Here is a 20594-nt window from a genome sequence, read left to right as displayed (position 1 = left end):
GTACAGGCAGCACTGGTATGAATACAACAGAAACGTGCAACTATTTCTACTTACAGGCTCTTCAACTTCCCAAAGAAACTCTGCAAAAGCAAAAAATGCAGCACTTTCAGAATCACACACAGACTCACAAGCCAGCCAATGAGAGCGTTTTTATGTGAACCTGTATACGGTTATATAAAATAACCATGCAGCTTCATTAAAGGTCTTACACTAAATATTTACTATAATATTTACTGTTAAATTCCTTAGCTCCTGTTAATTCCCCTCACCTGCTCCTTGTTGCCCTAATCTCTAGTGTTTGTGCAATTAGTAATGACTCAGACCTGTCCCTCATCATACCCTTGTTGGCTGTGTATTTAAATTCCTGCCCTTGTTGCTCAGTTTGCTTATACCCCTGTGTTTCGTCTCATGGTATTTCTGTGTGTATTTGTGGCCGTTACCCTGTGTTTGCTCTATGGTTATTATTATGTGTTTGTAGCTGTGGTAGTTTAACTGTGTTATTTATTGTAGTTTCCTATGTTGCTCCCTGCTTTAGTTCTGTTATACCTGATCTATGTTGACCCCCTGTGGTACCTTTGTTTTCTGGTTCTCCTTTTGTGTCCTGTATTGTAAATAAAACCCTGTTTGTTGAGAGCAGCTACGTGATGGAATTGATTTTCGTTGATGAGTGACCCCCCACCCAACCACACAGAACAGGGTGAAATTGCCCAGTTCAGTGTGAGTTAGTGCTGAAGGCTGCCTAAGGTCCCACATAGGCTTTGTTCCATTGTGCGCTGAGGAATGAGACACAAATATAACGTCATATAAATCAACATTACTGCTACATTAAAGGTCTTACACTGTCATTTTTGCTTAGTAAACAATATGGGTTAAATACAAAGGGCATCAATGAATGAAGATTGTTTTGCCCCAAGTGCTCCAGCTTGCATATAGAAATGCTGCAGGGAAAGAGGAAGCTGGTAATAATACCCAAGGTCACTGGGGGAAAAGTGGAACGGTGTGACGGGAGAGTCACCACAGAGTGTAATGGGTCAGAAAGAAACTGAAGTCGCACACAGACAGAGTTAACAGCAAAGTCCCCTCAGCAAAGACACTGTCAGCTGTGTATCTCTGTTAATGATTCCAGGGCCTGTACTGGTGATGCTGGCATGAACATGCTCACTTCAGCTTTAACCGCAAATACGGATTCGGCAAACATGCTGGCAGTCTGGGTTTTGTTTATACACCTCGGGTTTATAGCCTGGACTGTGCAAAGTATAGAGATATCATGCTGTGAGGAAAGTGGCAGAAAGGGTATCAAATAAAAAGGAGGTAAAACTCCAGGTGAAAAGGTTTAAAGGAGCATTCAGCTGCTAAAAGATTCAAAAGATACTCTTTACAGGTCCAGCAAATGGGAAAATACACAAGGTTTCAGAAATTTTCCTTTTGTGGCATGGTTGCAGTGTGATGAGGTGTTACGTTATATTATGCATAACAGCAATTAATAGTAGCAAATCTTTATTACTTCAGATATCAGTCAATATTTCATTGTGAAAGCAGCTCTTTCCAAATGTTACGTTTGAACAGTCACAACTTCCTCCCGACCAATTATCAAGATTTTGACCAAACCTGACCGTTGTTGTTTGGAGATACACGTCAGTGATAATAAACATTTCCTCCATTATCTAATGCAAAAATGAGTGCAGCAGTACTTTTGTCGGGAGACAAATCAATACAATATAAAAGCTCATTTAGGGTTAAAAGAAGAAAAATCTACAACATTATGGATTTGAAGATAATATACTGTACTAATTAAAAAGTGCCATTTGTACAAGTTAAATTTATCTTCCCATTTCTCTCACACTTTACTGGTCATAAGATCCGTCTACTGCAGGAGTCGCCAACATGGTGCCCGCGATTTGAAAATGACAATATCCAAAAAAAGTATTTAAAACATGTTTATTATACATGAAGTTTAGATTAGTTCAGGATGGTGTTTCAAACTGGTTGCCCTTCGTATGGCTCAGTACCCGCGAAGTAGCTCTCAGTTTCAAAAAGGTTGGTGACCCCTGGTCTACCGTATGAAACTATAAACCAAAAACAAAACTGTCAAATTGATGAGTGCAGTACACAACACACCACAAGGAGGAGTCAAGGCGTACGCAACAGCAATTTACATTCTATCCTCAAAAAACTATTTAAAAATTAATGTCGACAAATATTCGAATCGTGACTCTTTTTAAGCTCTTTTTTTTTAGTTTGTATGTGTACAGTATCTGTATGTATCATGGAGGGCAAGATCCAGCAGGCCACGGAGATTCATAAAAACATCACTATTCTGTTTTCGGTATTAAGCCAAATTAAGTAGTTTCCTTATAATGTGTTGCTTATAAGGGGAAAGGCTTAAGGTGAATTTTATAATTATGTCACAGATCACAAGTTGATGCATTTGCCAATGAAAGTGTCGCTATCAGTGAGGGAATTTTGGTTTTCCTAAATTCTTATTTTGAGCACGTAAATTAAGCTTTTTCACATTAATTATTTTTACAGTGATCATATTTTGCACGCTACGGGGAGAGTAAAAATACTGTTCATTGTGGGGAGAAAAAAACTAAGATTATAAACATTGAAAAACGAAGTAATTATGACCGTAACAGCAGCGACAGCTCAATGAAAAAGCTTTGGTATTATAACGTAGAAGTTTTACGTTAACAGCCCTGCTTTCACACGAACTTCCCACGAATAAACACATATGCAAACAAAATACAGAGAATACAGCTATAATCAGTCTAGTCATATTAGTGTTGTTCTTTTAGTAGTTTTAGCAACCCTATTTTAACAAGCGGCTACTACAGTAACTGGCAGTCAGAAACAGAAACGCCTGTAGAAACGCAGCACATTAAAATTATAACACATTGCATTTTATACTTATAATCGACGCTCTCCAGGCTCAAATTAATCCCAAGCACATAATTTTGAATAATAATTTTTAGAATGGATAATTTTAGTTACGTTACCATAGTGCTGATGGAAACGAAGTTCAGCTCAGCTCATCAGGAAACGCGTTTGCTGGTTTCGCATGCAAATAATGATTAACAAAGGAGGGATGAAAGCGGCAGGTGGATTAAAGCCGCCCAGGTATACAGTGGCTGAGATTATTTGCATGCCAGTGTGCGTGATATTGATGGGCTGTCGCCTTGCTAACAGAGGGATGATTTTGCCTCGGTCCACTTTAAAGTTCTGCGAAATTACTGTCAGCGAAAACCAAGTTTTTAAATAGCAAAATGCGAACTGTGTGTTTCCTCATTTAAGTGGTGAATATACCTGGTAGGCTATTTCCAGGCACCTCCCTGCATTAGTATGTATTATCAAGTGTATTTTAGCGCTAGGCTATTAATACCGAATTGACACTGGAATTTGGTTCATGCACGTTTGTCAATAAATATATATATATATATATAATCCACGAAAAATTTAAGCTCTGTCAGGAGCTAAAATAATTATTTGCCTTCACTTCAAAATGTTCCTTATGAAATGACTGAGATGACTAACAACAACAATTGTTATAACGATATTATAAGGTAAATGTTGTCGATATTATAAGGTAAATTGTTATAACGATATTATAAGGTAAATGTTATAAACGATATTATAAGGTATTATAAATTCTTGGACAGACTGCACTATGGCGAAACTGCGCACGAAGCTTCATAAACGACAACATATAGGCCTATTAACGCGTTGGTAATATTTGTAGTGATATCACTGAACCAGAACAAGTTCCTTTCTCTGTTGCATTATATCTGGTTTCTTGTGCTTTCGGTAAAATGCACTACTGTAGGCCAGGAGTGGCCAATCTTATCCGCAAAGGGCCGGGTGTGTATGCAGGTTTTGGGATAACCTGTAGGTCAGCTGTTCAAACCCAGGTGTGAGGACTCTTCATCCAATCAGTCCTCTAATTAGTAATCTAATTAGGGAGTTGCAGCGAAAACCGGCATACACACTGGCCCTTTGCAGATAAGATTGGCCACCCCTGCACTAGGCAATACTGACATGTGTCCATGTGCCTTCCAAGTTCCTAGAGAATATATAGACTCCACTCCCGTAAATATATTTATATATTTACACGACAGTATGCTGTTGCATGTGAGTGGAACAATTAAGATTTTCATTCTGAGCTGAAAAAACAGGCTGCTAACTTAGGGTGCAGTGAGATAAGGATGAGAGGGAAGCGTGACAATGTGCTTGTTGTGTCAGATATAATGCATAATTAGCAGGCAACGATCAAGGTGTTAGAAAGGAAAACCAGTGTAAGAGCTTGAGTTCCCCGCGACTGCCCTCAGCGACGTGGCCTGCAGTGTACAGGGAAATCGATGCAAAGGTGACTAGCCACGGTCCTCCAGCACTGGGTTAGCTGTGACATGAACTGTACGGAGTTTGCGGAAATTCTGTGCAACCTTGGAGTGATGTCTACTGAGAAGCCAAGGAAATCTGATATCCAGTTTCCAAACCCTCTTCCTTCTGGCAGCACATGTATTTGCTGTGTGTTTCCCCAGACTTCAGACCGAGCCCTCTGGCCAGTATCAAGCAACGCCTTGCGGGGACCGTCTAGCACAGGGTTATTCAAATCACGGTCCTCGAGGTCCGAGCACTGCTGGTTTTCCAGCCTTCCTTTACCTGTCAGTCAGGTGTGAAGCCTCTGACCAATCAGAATCAGTCATTATTAAACAACTACCGGGGAGAACTGAAAACACGACCCGGATTTGGAATCGAGGTCCAGAGTTGAAGAACCCTGATCTAGCAGATTAACGGTAAATCAAGCACAATAAAAATGAATAAGCACCATTGGTACTTGCAGTCCTGTAGGCCTATTTAACTTAAATACATATTGAAAGTAAGTGTTAATGCTGCTCTCCTTATCAGAATCATCTCTCACACGTATGGGTAAGACCTGGGGGTAAAGCAAAAAGGAAGGATGTTTGTGTGCAAGAAATATTACAGCGAGTTTGTTTGTTATAAAATGTTTATTTTTAAATAGAGAGGTTAATGCATTTCCTATTTTAAAAAAGCACAAGTTACGCTCTATAAATAGTAATAAAAAAAAAACCAGAAAAATACTTTAAATCATGTTGTCATGAGGATTACACACACATTCACACCACCAGCAAAGATTTGCATCGGTGAGGTCAGTAATTACGATCTTAAAGTCATGTCTGCATTAAATATAAACATAGCTGCTTCTCCTAATGTTTATTTACAAATGCATAAGACTGGTCAGCCTGGGGTCAACCCTATGCACACAAACCCTGTCGGTTAGCTTATGGCTGCATCTCAGTTTCTCTGCCAGCAGACTTTCACTTTCAGCGTTCCAGGTCTCAGCCATATTAGTACGCATCACAAAACAAATTTACAAAATCTGCTTCAAATCAAAAATTGTTGAAACTTTGTCAAATTGTTAAAAACCACGCATTATAAATACATTTTCTTACATACAAACTTATGTGCCCTTAAAAGTTTAAACATTATATACTTTTTTGTCTAAGGGGAAAAAAAAAAAAAAACCAAGATGAACATTAAAATTCGCAGTGTTTATCTGAATATAATTATATTCCCATTTGTTTTACGTATTAGTTCTCTTTGGTAATTCTTACACCTATGTGAATCCAATTGCTTGTTCTTAACCAAGTCGCAATAACAAGGGTCTGAGTCCAGTGAAGAGCCCATCCTAGTTACTGTTGGCCTGCATCTTGTTGGTGATCCAGCTGACATAGCGTGTGACACGCGTGTACACTCCCGGGACATCCTTCTTCCCACATCCATCGCCCCAGCTTACGATGCCCAGCAGGGTCAGACGTCCATCCTTTGGGCAGACAAGGGGGCCCCCAGAATCGCCCTGTGGAATGAGAAAGAGGGAAACAAGGTTACATTACCTTACTTCAGGACCTATAATCGGGGTGTCCAACTTATTGAGTCATTTCATTTTTTTATTTCATTCGTTCATTCCTCCATCCATCCTTTATCCCACTTGATAGTATACAAGTTGCAGGGGTCTGGAACAACAGCCGCAAGGCAGGACATAACCCCAGGACGGGGTGCCAACCCATAGCAAGGCTCACGCACCATCCAGACATGTGGCAACAAAAATCAAAACTGCTTAAAAAAGGTCCATAAAGAATCCCCAACAAAAACGAAGACCATGAAATTCCCTTTAAGTAAACACCACTCCATGTTTTCCATATGGGTGTATTTTGTGTAAATGTCTTCACATAACGTGGTTGATTCGGCTGACAAAAGAGATGAAAATAAAATTATGATGCAAAACAATGATGTCAGCACACCTTGCAGGCGTCATCCAGGCCTCGGGTGTCGCCGGCACATATCATATTCTGGGTCACCGGTCGGTTGGACAGCTTCTCTGGCAGACACTGGCTGTCGGGCCACAGTCGCACGTGTCCCCTCTTCACCTGATTGGAGTATTCCGCGTCGACTGGAGGAGAGAGTGGGAAAGTGGTCAATTCTCAGCTCATCTGCCTGGGGAAGCTGTTACACTCGCAGAGTAACGCAAAGTCACCCTCATTACCACATCACCAATCACTTATTAAAACACACACACACACCATTATAGATAATGTTCTGTATGTATCCTTTAATTGAGAAAGCTGCCAGGCTAATGACAACACAATGCCTAAGCTGGACTGAGTCCTTTGCAACTTCAAGTTGAGTATCTGCAGAATTTAAAAAACATTAAGCAGAACTTTAGCCGTACATTCTTTGTCTTTCCCGTATCCTGAGATCTCACACTCCGTCCATTCAGGGAGCACTAGGTCCGGCTCTGGCAGGCAGACGGGTCGGACCTCAGGGGTGTAGACCGCACAGATGCCATTGTCACTCTTCAGCTTCAGCAACACTGAGGAAGAGGTGAGGGTACACATGCTGCTGAACAACTCATTGCCCTGGTGTAACCTGCAGTGCTTTTTCTGGCCACTGGATGTCACAGTGGTAGGAAGAAGGATGGCTGGGTGTATGGATAAAATGATATAGAACTATAAGGCAGTAAGTCGTCTAATATTGAAAGGCTTTGTTTTCTAGCCAAAAGGGGTCTAACTGTTGTACCCCTGAGAAATAATGGGCCTAAATTCAATCATTAAAAACTCAACTGTCAACTGGCAGAAAGTGCCAGATGGTAAGTCAGGGATGTGATGAGTATCTGAAGTAAATGTATCCCTTGGTGCAATCTGAGGTCTGAAATTTGCATGTCATCTGGACTCACTGATGTCATTGTCCTCTGTGGCTTCATCATACTGGTCGTGTACCCAGTAATCCTCCACACCAAAGATCTGGTCGCTGCTGGAGTTCTGCAGCCGGAACGTTCTTCCTAGTGTCACCTGCAGGTTCTCGGCTTTATACCTGAACAATGCAGAGAGTTACTCGCTGCCAGGCCTGCACAGCAGCAGAGACACGGCCAGAGGCAGCAGGGACACGGCCAGAGGCAGCAGGGACACGGCCAGAGGCAGCAGGGACACGGCGAGAGGCAGCGCTGAGGCATACCCTTCAGAGAAACAGTGGGCTGCAGACAGCACCCAGCAGGAGTCGATCAGCACACCCCCGCAGAAGAATGAGTAGATCTTGGGGCGCGGGAGGTAAACCCTGATGGCGGCCTGCCAGGGTTGCAGAGTAATGTCACTCTTCTGGCCCCCGCGGATTCGAAACTGCAGTGCTCTTTGTTCCCGCAGGCCACAAGTGCCTAGCCGAAAGACAGAATTCAGAGGGGGCACCGTTTATTTTTTATCTGGGCAAGGGAGGTGTGGCAAATTGTAAGTCTTATAACCAGGGAAGTAGGTTTGGTTTCAGCACTAGTGGGGACAAGATGTGCCCCGAACCCTCCGCCCCCCTAAACACACAGGACACTCCCACAAGAGACTACTGGCCAAACCCAAACCCAAGCCCAAGCCCAAACCCAAGCCTATGCCTTTGCTGATAGCTCAATGTTTATGAAATGCCACTGTAACCAGCACCAGTTACATGTCCTGACGTTCTTTCTGCCCTACCTCTGTTCATGGCTGTGGGGGCATGGATCCCGGAGATGGAGGGGGCCAGCGGTGGTTTTTCTGCAGTGACACACATCGGTATATAACAATGAACAATGGGTAGTTTTTAGATGCTCGCTTTGAAATGTTTTGACATTGCTGTAGTTGTATAGTCTAGTCAGTGCTCCCAGCCTTCGGATCTGTGCTAGACAGAGGAGGTCTTGGACAACCACAGGACCAGACGGCAAGGCCCTGACTGGCCAAAATAGGATCGTGACGCGGTGATGACAGCCGGCTGACTCACCACACAGGCGAATGTCACAAAACTCCCACGTCAGCTTGAGGCCCTTGTAGACGTGACACCAGGGCGCTAGGTCACCATCTGGGTTCCTGCAGGTGATGAGATAAACTGCTGAGTGAGGATGACTGTGTGTGTGCGTGCCTGCATGTGTGTGCATGGTACTGTGCACAAGTCTTACGCAGTCAAAAGAAATGTTTAAAGCTATTTATCTGGGTAGTAAGTGCACAGAACAAAACACAATTTAGCATTTGAACATGTGCAAATTAAGAGTAACACAACAAAAACTAGTAAGAATCTCTTCTATTCTCCAAAAAGTCACTCATATCTAGTTGGATGGTTAGATGAACATCACTTAAGTTTTCAAACCTCTCTTCAGGGGCAACTCAGCCATTCTGCGTATTTATTAAAGTTCACCGCCAGCTCACTTAATTATTTAGTCTAAAAAACTCATTTATCATCAATTAGCTATACAAGGTGTGCTAGTGGTTGAGTCAGAAAATACATGGGTGTATCGGATGGTTGCTGCAAATACCGGGGTGATTTTAGCAGGAGTTCTGAAATGGCTAAGCAGACACACTTTAACAGGCATACTATCAATTTTACTCCAATATGAAGATCATTTAAACAGCATTTTCTTGTTTTCATTGTTGACACGCCACAGCACACAGTGCACAAGAACAAAATCTGCATTTAACCCATATGTGACATAGCAGGGGGCAGCTAATTCAGCGCCCGGGGAGCAGTGCTTGGGGGCAATATCTTGCTCAGGGTACCGCAGTGGTGCCTTGCTGGTCGGGGAGTCGAACCAGCAATCTTTCGATTACAAGTGCGCTTCCCTAACCATTTAGACACCACTGCCCACAGTGATGGTCATAATGACTGCAGAAGACAGTACTGTGTATGTGTGCGTGCGAGTATGTGAGTGAGAGGGAGACCGTGTGACTAGAGGGAGCCGAGTGAATGGACAGCCGAGGAAGTGACAGGGACCGAAGGGTACATGTGCTGGAATGAAAGGCGGGTGTTATTCTTGCAAAGCTCGCTGATAATTTCCAATGAAAATGCTGTGGGTGAGTGAGCGGCCGTGCACGCCACCCAGAGACATCTGCATCCATCTGCCTGCCAGAATGAAAATGCACTGAAGTGCAGGGTCTGTCTCAATGTGCCTTCAGTTTTTCAACATTAATTTCCTTTGCCATATTTTATGTGCAGTTCCTCCCTTTTAACAACTCTCTGTCTGCTCGTAATTGTAAATAATTTATTCCCAGTTAATTGCGATGCATTACAAGAAAGGCAGATACTGCGAGCTGTGGGTTCCAGCACGCCTCTGTGGTTTACTGATGGCCACCGTAGGTGCAGGAATAGTTCGCTGGCTGTGCGGATGTCAAATGTGTGAGTGTATTATGGGTCATTTGTGGTTTGCTCATTAAGCCAGCATAACACTAATATTTTGCTGGTTTGGTGAAGTAATGTTTTGTTGGTTGTTGGCTGTGCCTGTTTAATGGTTTGTTGGAAATATTGATGCTAACTGTGCATTGGTGCTGTACCAAGGGTGTAGTCATTAATGAGGGCAGATTAACATGTTTGTTTGTGTCACAATCATTAGCTATGGCTGTGCTAATGACTTGTCGGCAATGTGGATACTAACCTTGGGAGCACTAAAGTGATCCTTGCTGTCTGGACATTAATTATGTACACGCTAATGCTTTAACAAGGGCGTGAACATTAGCTGAGGCTACGGTAATGGATGTTTAGGGATGTGATGTTAGCCTTGGCTATGCTAAAGCTTTATATAGACGCTCCTCTACTTACGAACTTTCAACTTATGAACTTTCAGACATATGAACGAAGAGAACTGTACTGTAAGTCCAAATTGTGTTCATTGGGCTCCCATTTCCTGTCCGCAACATCTTTTTTTTTTTTCTGCGTGCCAATTCCGCCTAGTACGACTTCTGGCTGCTACTCCCGCCCTACCCATCTCTTTTTACTTGCGTATACCCTTAAAATGACGTTGAATAACGACTTACGAAGATTTCAAGTTATGAACAGCCGTTCAGAACATTTCTCGTTCACAACTAGAGGAGCGTCTGTAGTTCACGTGGCTGCGATGATCGATGATATTTGTTAGTCCTATCGGTAGAGATGCATAAACAGGCATCCCAGCTCTCCTGGACGATCTGGGAGTCTCTCGCAGACTGGCAGCAGTTCCCTGACGCCCACAAGTGATGCGCAATGTCCCAGAATATCTGTCTTTCTGCTATTCAGCAGCGGTAAAATTAGCGGGTAAAAAGTTTTACCCCTGTAACCCCAGCCAGCATTAGACGTCTGTGGTATCTAATTACAGATTTTATACATTGTACATGGTATTTTGATGGCATTTTAAATAGCAACGCTATTCTGGCATTTCCCGGTTAAATTGTTTTCAAGCAAAAATAACGCAGTATATGGCATCCTAAGCCTAGCCACCGCCCCCCCCCCGTTCATCTACCTCCCTGAAATCAATATGCCTCAGGTGGATTGTTCGCAGGGAGTACAGACCTGCAGTAACTGTGGCTGGCCAGGCCCAGATCCACGGCGTCGGACCTCCAGGCATTGTACACCTTGCTCCTCAACACAGGGAAGTCCCAAGGCAGGCACCGCTGGCCTGTTTTTGTCTGTGCCGCTGTACCCCGGTAGGTCTTCCCCGTATCCTTAAGGCATTCCAAGTCTGGATCTGCAGAAGTCATTGAACCGTTGAAACATTAATATCGATGCTGTACCAAAAGTAACTAAGAGCTGCGGCATAGAGGCAGGTGTTAGGAGGGCCGTCTCCGTGCCTGTAGGACAGCTGGGCAGTGAGCAGTACTCCCACTCGATTTGAATCCCCTTGTAGACGTAGCACCAGGGCGTCGAGTCGTCGTCAGGGTTTCTGGGTGCAAAAGCGGGGAGGAGTCAGCAGCTTGGCTAATTTCCTCCAAGCTGGTTCTCTTCATTATGCTACATCATTTCATGATTGTTGGTAACCTTAATAAATGCTAATAAAAACAACAGTAGAAAGAAAAGCATGTGACTCTAGGTTTAATGTGGCGTGTGTCTCAGTGGGTGAGGATGCTCCTGTTAAGGTCTCCTGAGGTCAGCGTGACGTCACCATTGGTTCCTGAGCATGGCTCTTAAGCTCAGTTGCTCCAAGGACTGTCTGATTCTGCTCTAAATTGTTGGATAAAACCATCTGCTAAGTAAGTAAATTCTCTCTCTCGCCATTATTTAAGCACGGCATTAGCCCCCTGAACATAATCAGACAGGTGCCCGTGTGCAGAATGGCAGGTTGGCATTAGGCGACTGTCCTGCATGCCAGCTGTAGCCTGGTGTACCTGCAGTAATTGTGGTTGCCCAGACCCTGAGTTCCCGCCCTTGGCTTCAGAGCGTTGAACTTCTTGCCCTGCAGTGCAGTGGAATTCCAGTTAAGGCAGCTGAGCCCTGACTGGGTCACACTCCATGTGCCGCGGTAGCTCTCCCCCCTTCCCACGATGCACTTCTCAGCCGTGTCTGATGGGTGAGACAGAATAGGTCACAATAACAACTTGTCATGAAAAACGGGCTCAGCAGGAATTTGTGTCAGATTTCCTTGAATCTACGTGCAGTTTTACTATCATTTTGCTCATATCCCTGCTAATGACAGTGAGTGTGTCACATAAATGCCCGTCCCTGCAAAACTGATTCCTCTGGTCACTGTGGTCGAAGGCATTTCATAGTCTGATAGCCTCTGAGAGACGACTTTACTGGGCACATTCGCTGGGGGTGGAGCGTGGTCACACTAAGAGCGATGTGTCACTAATGGATAATGTAGAGTGTTTTTCTTCACCAAGTTCGTCTTTGAGAGCCATTACCAAACCACAAGCCAAGTGATGCAGATCGGGGGGGATGAGTCATTAAACTGAGGAAAGGAAGCCTGACCTACTTTCCTGTATCCAAATGCAGAGCCATGTAATGCTGGGAGATCATTCAGAGGTAAGGCGTAGCTTACAGGATACAGAACAGGGCACCAGTGCCAGCAGACTACAACTAATAAAAAGGTTTATAAAGCTTCAGCCTCTTCACCTGCTGTACTCCGTCATGAAAGATTCACAGCAGCCGCCAGAGAACATGGCTGCACGAAACTATTCATCATGTAATGATTTTGAAAGCTTCAACATGCAAATGGGTCAGTAATTGTTTTTCCAGTTTGCCATTTGAAGATTTTGTGCTTGTGGTTGTCGTGTTAGATTAGATTAGATTAAACGCCAACGGTGGCTGTACTCACTGATCTCGCACTGCAGCCCTGTGAATCCAGCTTGGCAGACACACAGGAAGTCAGAGGTGTACACCGCCTCTTTGCAAGTCCCACCGTTGTAGCAGTAAGGGATGTAACACGCTGCCGGAGGGGTGGGATGGGAATCAGTATCAGATCATTGCTTTCTTTCCATCTCAGTTACCCTCTCAGTTCCCCCCAAGCTCCCCGTGGACTGTCTGTGGATCCCCAAAGACCGGATTGGGATGTGGATCGCCACCTCACTTATTCGCCCGGGGAATGACAGCAGGCAGACGGAGGCAAATTGCATGAATGGGGGGGGGGGGGGGTTAGGAAAATGGAGAGGTGACAAAGGCCATGTAGAGCCAGATATGATGACCACCAACTTGTTACTGACCCAGCACCGTGGTACAGGTGTGTTTATAACCCAAGCGCTATGCAGGCACTCACAGAGAGCAGGCAGGCACTGTGCGTGTCTGTGTGCGTGAATGTGTGAATCAGCAGGTGTCAAGCACACTCACTGGTGACAGGGACCCTGTGACACTGCTCCCTTCCCCTCGATGTGCAGCGGCAGAACTCGGCCTGCAGGCCCCTCCAGCGCAGCCAGGTGGCCCCACGGGCGTAGACAGAGGTGGAGAGGGTGTCCGTACAGACCTCTGACAGGATGGAGGAACGCCACAGGGTCAGTGCTCATCAGAATGGGTATATACACATGGAAGATAAAGGGATGGATGGAGGACAGAGGAGAACGCAGTAGAAAGTTCTAGAATGCTGGCTCAGAAATCCATGACCTTTCCATTCAGATCAGTGACCTTCAATACTTTGTTCCCATTTGATGGTGGTGGATCTAACTCTCTAACTTTAAGCCATATGAACTCGAAAGCATACAAGCCTTTTCTGGCTTAATATTATTAATAACAAAGCCCTTGGTCAAGCATGTGTTCATACAGCAATGAGAAGAGAAGAGGCTATGGAAATAAAAACATCTCCAATGACAAATGTTCCCCTACGGAACCTCCAGCTGAGAGTTAAAACAAGCTTCCCTGAGTGGGTTTGGGCCAGCAAGGCAGAACCAGAGAGCAGCCGAATTTGCTGCACCCCCCACAATGACTTATAGATTCCATGTGGCATTTCTTTTATGTTTGGCATTAAAACACACAGCCCTCTGAAAGGTCATGCCCACTTCGGCCGAAGTAAAACTAACCCACGGTTGGCTGAGGTTTCCACTAATGACGCGCTGCCCACACAGAGCCGAAAGAGGGGTGTCAGAATCGCCCCGTTATGGCCGTTTGGTTTCCAGCGGGGACACAGATGAGGCCAGCAGTTCCCAAACAAGAAATGTCACTTAAAAAAGTCTAGACATGTCTCTGGGCAAACAGAGGCAGAACATCACATGGTCAGTGACCGGCGTAGCCTGGTGAGGACCGATGAGGAGAAACTCACCTCTGTAGCGACGGGTCCCTCTCCGGAAGCGATGTAACGTCACCTGTGGCACAGAGACGTGGGTGTGGCGTTAGTCTGTACTGTGCTCCTGTACCACCTTCCCGGCTGAGGGACTCCCATTCAAACACCCCGGGGTGCAGTTTTGTTTTAAAATACTCCCCAAACCATGTGCATGCCAGAACTGAAGAACACTACAAGTTAACAGGGTTAAGGAAAATAAACTGGGAAGACAGATGTACGCAAAGCACCACTGCAACAGCCTAACAAATCAGCCTTTACATACAGTACTGCGGGTTTTCCAAAAGCTCTGCTGTCGTTGTCGTTTCAAACTTAATCAAATCTTTATTTGCACTGGTCATACTATCAAGTAGATGAGAAAGGTGTGAAACAGGGAAAAAAGTAGGACAGACAGACAAGCAGCACATTTGGTTGTAGGAGGAACAAATCAAGGACAGAAGCGTGGTGATATTTCCCCAGGAGATCAGACGTCGACCAGAATCAGATGAGGCAGAATGCTGGCTGCAGTGTTTACCTGGTCCGCCAGGGAGAGACAGAGCGCCGAGACAAAAAGCAGAAGAGCAGATATGGCCGTCATGGTGGGTCTTTGTAAAAGTTTCCTGAAATACAGATAATGTTTCAGCGGCACGCAGGAAGAACAGCCCCCCCTCCCAATGCTAACAGCAACAAGAACATACAAGCTCACACGTCCACACATAGTTTGGGATTTTCCATTAGTAATTTTGTTACACTACAAGCTTTGGCTTTGTATTGGTTTTACAGTTAAGCACGGTTTCAATTTTTTGTTACGCTACAATGCAGAAACATTTTTCCCATATTTACATATATTGGCCTCATTTATATATTATCTCAATACAAAAACTGACCATGATGCTTTGTGCTGGTGAAGCCTGAGAACAGGACAGAAATTCTGCAGTGATTATGCTGTGTGAAAGTGTGACTTTTGTTGCCCTTGCTAAATTTCAGTCTGGCTTTCCAGCACTACGTCGCACTCTAAATAATTTCCAATAATTTCCTTTTCCTTAATGAAAGGAAATCTAAAGTTATTTTATTTGGTCAGCATATAGGTATTAATACCTCAACCCAGAAAACTGGTCAGTCACCCTCATGCGTAAAAACATCCACCACATGCCTGGTATCATATTTGACTCTGATTTAAAATTTGACAGACAGAAATTCAGTTGATAAAAAGAGCTTCTTTCAATTAAGACAGATGGTCTGGCCGAAACATTTCTTTCGCGTTGTGGTCTGGAGAAGCATATTCCTGCTTTCATTTGCCCTTAAGATTATTGTGAATTTCTATAAACAGATATCAGCTGGTCAGCTTTGTCTCGCTTACAATTGGTACAAAATGCTGTATTAAAGCTGGTCATGGATTGGCCCCCTCACACATTACAGAGGAAGCAGCCAAACCATGCACCTCTTTAAAGACTTGGGGAGACCATGTTTTTGCAGTATGTACTGTATAATACTATATATATATATATATATATATATATATATATATATATATATATATATATATATATATATATATATATATATATATATAATATGTACTCCAGCACATATTAAATCGGCACCATCGATTTCTACCTTTAACACAAGATTGAAAACATTTTTACCCATTAACACTTGAAGTACCTGACGGATAAAATGTGACATCTTACTTATTCATTTTTTTTTTATTGACATTTTCCTTTTGTGCTTCATTATATTTATTGGTATTCTGTACTGGTTGACATATGGCGGCTTTAAATGTGATTTATAAATAAAATGAATGATTGATTTCTCAAACCAGCTGAAATCCATTGCTGACGTTACAACCATGCCGGGGAGCCACATGCTTTGCCAGGGTAGGGTTGAACTCAAGGAGCTACGACTTGGAAGCACATAGATCTTTCCTGGCTGCTGCTAAACTGTTACTTAACCTGATAACTAACCCTATATTTGATGGCTTTCAAGATCCAGATAAAGCCCAAGAATAATGCATAATATAAAAGAAGGCCTAAAGGAAAATGACATTATTGTTGATATAAACGCTGATTGCATTCATATCCTTCTTCATAACAATCCTAATTTCCTCAAGATCCTGAAATACAATTTCAGGGGTTGTTTTATAAACTGTAAAGAATTGTATATTGTTTCACTTCCCCTGCTTCCCCCGGATAAGGAGAGTGGGGTCTACTGGCTGTTCTGCACGGTTTTTGATATTTTATTAGTAAATGTGATGAAAAGTGGACAATGAACACTGACTGCAGGCTCACTGGTGAAACGGTCATTAATAACCATCATCCAGGATGGATTCACACCGGGCACCGGGCACCGTAACACCGCCACCCCCACCAACAATAGGGCAACAAAGATGAGTCTGTGGTGACCTTGTTTCTAGAATTTTCTCCTGACCCGTGGCCCTTCATGAATACCTCCCAGAGCTGTGTTTTTTCTGCCCACCACAATACCATCTGTCCTTAGCGGTTTATAATTTGTTCTTCAATAAACCAGAAGGCAATTAACATTTTAAAATAAAAAAAGATACTTCCGGCCCGCAGTGTGTTGGCGACCCACTGGTTCCCGCCTGTGCCCGTTGTTCCCGGTATAGGCTCCGGTCCCCCCCCATGACCACAGTTGCAATTCAGCGGTTTCAGAAAATGGATGGATGGAAGAGATACTTCCAGGTATTTTATAGAAAATGCAATGATGTTTTTTACTTCATGTTACCAACTGTCTCACACATCTTTCTGGAGAGCTTTTCTGTCCTTCTCTCTCTCCTTCTTCCTTACCTTCTTGCCCTTACTCTCCCCTCCCCCACAGTCATATCTGACTTTACAGTTTTGGGCTGGTGGAGGGACATACAGGATGGACACCGCCCTTCTATCTTAACTGTCATGGGGATTTGCTGGCGCCCCAGACCCGGAGGCCCCATGATCCATTTGGGCTGGGAGATAAAGCAGAAACAGGGACAGAGACGGGGTATCAACACGGCTCGCAAAATACAGCTGCAGAACTAGAGCATGAAAACATTCCATGGTAACTAAGCTGAGGTAACGGCTTTGTGCCAAAACTGCAGGCAGAGGGGGGTCACAGAAGAACAAGCTCTGACCTAACAGTGCATGGCCCAGTGGGCTATGCATCTGTGCCTGGGATCAGAAGGTCACCTGTGCAGATCCTGCCCTCAGTAGAATAGTTACATCCCGGATGGAGCCTGAGCAAAAGGTCCTTAACACTCAGAAAAGCTCCAGAAGCACTAGGCAAACAGCTGACCCTGTGCTCAGAGCCTAAGCTTCACACCGGCCAAATACACACACACACACACACACACACACGCACACACACACACACGCGCGTGGCACTGTGCAAAAGTCTAAGGTGGTCAAAGAAAAAAGAAGAAAACAATTAAACATTAAAATTAACACAAATGAACAGTTTCTGTTCTCCAAAAAGTTACTGATACCGTGTTAGATGGCGAATTTAACACCGCTTTGGTTCCCAAAGCTCTACTCAGTGGCACCAAAGCCATTCCATGCAAAATTAAATGTACCCGTCTTTGTGCAAATGGAAAATAAAGTGTCATTTCATTTCTCAATCACAGTCACTGGATAGCACACACACGAAAGCCCCAAATGGAGCAGCGCTGGGCTGGGGGGCAGGGCTGCAGGGCAGGGCTGCGGGGCAGGGCTGCGGGGCATGCAGCACAGAAGAGCCCGTCTGTGGATGTGACCCCCTCAGCTGGCCCCCGTTCTGTCACTGCCTGCCATCATAAAGAGCGTGACTCAGCTAGGGAGGGAAGAAAGGAGATGGTTGTGCAGAGAGTGTGTGTGTGTGGGGGTGGGGGGGGATTCACTCTCCTGCAGAGCTTGTGGAATGGACAGATATAATTAAAAATGTAACCCAAACGAGGAGGGCCCCCGGCACCGCCCCAAGCGACCTCACCCCCTCCCCCTTGCACCTTAACTCTCGCCTTAACAAAAGCAGCAGCCCGTCACAGTGACAGATGACTGATGGCGTCTGACGAGCAGCCTATGGCATCTCGGCCCACATTCGCCTCGCAAACTCCAGCCAATAGCCCTGCCTTCGCTGTTCTGAGAAAGACACGTCCCCAGGAGGTCGGGCCAATCCTAGGGGCCGGAATAATATAAAAGTGCTGACAGCAAAGCCCAAAAGGCCAGCAGGCGTGTTTAGCGTTAGTCAGGGTGAATCACCAAGCAGTGGAGATGGGGGTCACACTGGGCTACTCTCTCTATCCGGCAGCCCCTTTCATCCGGGAGAATCTCTCTCTGGAGAGTAAATTTACCCTTTTTGTGGCCCAGAAAACGCTGGGACTTTTTTAAAAGATTTTCTTTATCTGTGGTGGTAGGGAATTATAATAAAGTAAGGAGATACTATACTAAAATTCTTTCTGTTAACAATAACGCCTGCATTTTTCTGTTTGATTTAAAAAGTAATTACTTAACCAAGATGTAATTCTTATCACCTACCAGAAAACAGCATAGAAAGCTAATACTCCAATGGCCTTTGGTTTCTAGCCAGAAAGGTATTTAACATTTTAGCTGGCAAGGAGGAAGAAGGAAACCTTGAAAAGGAAGTTTAAAGTGTATTATTGCAGAAACACAGTAACAGCTTTATGTCAGTTCATATTCAGTTTCCTTATCAGAGACAGAAAATGTTGAAACTGTTCCTCTGTGGAATGTGAGAATATTGGAAATGTGAAGTGCACACAGGTGTCCAGTGTGACAGACCAGAGCAGCAGGAAGGAAAAAAAGCATCTGGCTTCAGACAGATGGTTTGAGAAAGGTTTCTCTCTTAGACTGCATGTTACACACATCTGGGCAATAACGTGAAGGATCAGCACAAACAGTGAACGGTTAGTGGCAGATTGGGGTTAAAGAGGACAAATAAAACAGAAAAATAAGCGAAATCTCTAGAAATGTGCCTGGGAAAACATTTTGTTCTTCATTTTGATGAGCCCAACAAAGATTTAAACGTCTATTAAAAGTCTGGGGATGGTTTAGAACCCAAAATAAGAATTCTAACCACGTTCTTAAAAACCACACCCTAATTCCCAATCCCCCTCTAGTTAACAGACAGGAAAATCTGACAAAATTACTGTAAAAAACAAAATTATGGGAAATTATGCGGAAGTACACGAACGTACATGTGCATACAAGCAGCTGGAATATTGGTATAACTCCAAAAACAAGTTAACAATAACAAATAGACAGGTTTCGCAATGCGCTAACGTCATTTAATTTAAGCAAAAGCATCCTCTCCCATAATACGCTCCATCTGAGCAAGACAGCAACTCTGTTCAGCGATAGATGCTCATACATTAGCCTTTAAATCTTTACTGAGGTACAGAAACCAGTGTTGCAAGGCACTGATGAGGTCAGCACAGTAACAGATGAGCAAGCACCAAAGAATGTCCGATCCTTATTACACAGCTTGGGGATTGTCAAAACAGCTTAGGGCAATATCTTCGTGTTATGATATCGCATTCTCGGGGCGATTTCAGGCTTTGTGGTTTAACACCGCTAGGTGTTTTGCAGAAATCCGCCTTGGATAAGATATATCAGCGTGACTGTCGCCGTGGTGACCGAGGCGACTAATCTTACTAGAGCACAAAAAGAAAGAACTTTTTGTATTACCTCCACTCCTCGCGATGAGATTACATTTATCCACCCGCAATAACTATCAAGACCCGTGAACCTTGTGCTTGGAATACTTGTGGTCCGGAACAGTCATATAGAGGGACACTAATTTTCTACAAATTTTTTACAAGAAAGTATAGACTTCACCTAGAAGTGTAGCCCGCTCTTTTTGCTGCGGCCAATTTTAAATTAAAACCGGAATATACCATGGTGCACCGGGACTACAGGGTAGTCATCAAAGAGGAAAGTGAATAAATATGTACGTTCGTTTTGTAATCAAAGATGTGGAAAACCGGGGCATAAACAGTTACCAAAACCGACCTACAGCAGCATTTCTGTATATCCACGATATTTCTAAATTAAAAAGCAGAAGATTCAAATATGTTAATCAAAATCAGCTTTTCTCCTTGATACTTTTGACACTTATTTTAGATTACTGCAATTATTACTGGATATTAAACAATGCTTAGTATTTCAGACACATAAAAACTTGCTTACATTTTTATTTTACCGATGTATTACCATTGATTTTTACTTTCTTTAATTGCTGCATCATAGTCACCATGCATAAGGTAAAAAGTAAAACACCCTGCAATTCGGACGCACACGCACTGCCATACATGCACTGCCCATGAACATGCATATGTTCGTTTCGATGCTTTCATGAAGGCGACACACTCAATAACCTTCCTACAACTTAGTCAACCTAAAGCCTTAACCCAGCCTACTCGTTGGATTACTTAAGGTAGTCACTCCGATCTAAACAATATCCAGGTAAGTAGGCTACATCTTAACTTTAAAATGCATTTTAAATGTATTTTAAATGCACGATTAAAACAGACTATTCCGCTAAATTCGTTTATTTTATGCCAGTTAATCGTAACAATAAATATCACCCGACTATTTGCGCATGC

At 43.8% G+C, this 20594-nt stretch overlaps 2 protein-coding genes across 2 annotated transcripts in view; one reads left to right on the top strand and one right to left on the bottom strand.

Annotated features, from left to right (window-relative positions):
- Window positions 1–5003: 5003 nt before the first annotated feature.
- Window positions 5004–20594, bottom strand: part of LOC111854365 (plasminogen activator, tissue) — a 15843-nt gene continuing 252 nt past the window's right edge. The window contains exons 2-15 of the mRNA XM_072708704.1: window positions 14547–14631; window positions 14015–14057; window positions 13093–13227; window positions 12584–12694; window positions 11655–11829; window positions 11121–11212; window positions 10849–11017; window positions 8311–8402; window positions 8028–8087; window positions 7528–7723; window positions 7250–7386; window positions 6746–6886; window positions 6318–6466; window positions 5004–5872 (exon numbers count right to left, since the gene is read on the bottom strand). Of these exons, the coding sequence (XP_072564805.1) occupies window positions 5705–5872; window positions 6318–6466; window positions 6746–6886; window positions 7250–7386; window positions 7528–7723; window positions 8028–8087; window positions 8311–8402; window positions 10849–11017; window positions 11121–11212; window positions 11655–11829; window positions 12584–12694; window positions 13093–13227; window positions 14015–14057; window positions 14547–14609 (1731 nt within the window). The 5' untranslated portion in view covers window positions 14610–14631 and the 3' untranslated portion in view covers window positions 5004–5704. The remainder of the gene's footprint in view (window positions 5873–6317; window positions 6467–6745; window positions 6887–7249; window positions 7387–7527; window positions 7724–8027; window positions 8088–8310; window positions 8403–10848; window positions 11018–11120; window positions 11213–11654; window positions 11830–12583; window positions 12695–13092; window positions 13228–14014; window positions 14058–14546; window positions 14632–20594) is intronic.
- LOC140587439 (inhibitor of nuclear factor kappa-B kinase subunit beta-like) overlaps window positions 20166–20594 on the top strand; it is a gene marked incomplete at its 3' end in the record, with an annotated part of 22647 nt that continues 22218 nt past the window's right edge. Inside the window, exon 1 of the mRNA XM_072708703.1 lies at window positions 20166–20454. The remainder of the gene's footprint in view (window positions 20455–20594) is intronic.

The sequence above is a fragment of the Paramormyrops kingsleyae genome, unplaced genomic scaffold (assembly GCF_048594095.1).
Source record: "Paramormyrops kingsleyae isolate MSU_618 unplaced genomic scaffold, PKINGS_0.4 ups237, whole genome shotgun sequence".
NCBI lineage: Eukaryota > Metazoa > Chordata > Actinopteri > Osteoglossiformes > Mormyridae > Paramormyrops > Paramormyrops kingsleyae.
Note: the sequence above shows the minus strand (reverse complement) of the source record. Positions and strands in the feature narration are given on the sequence as shown.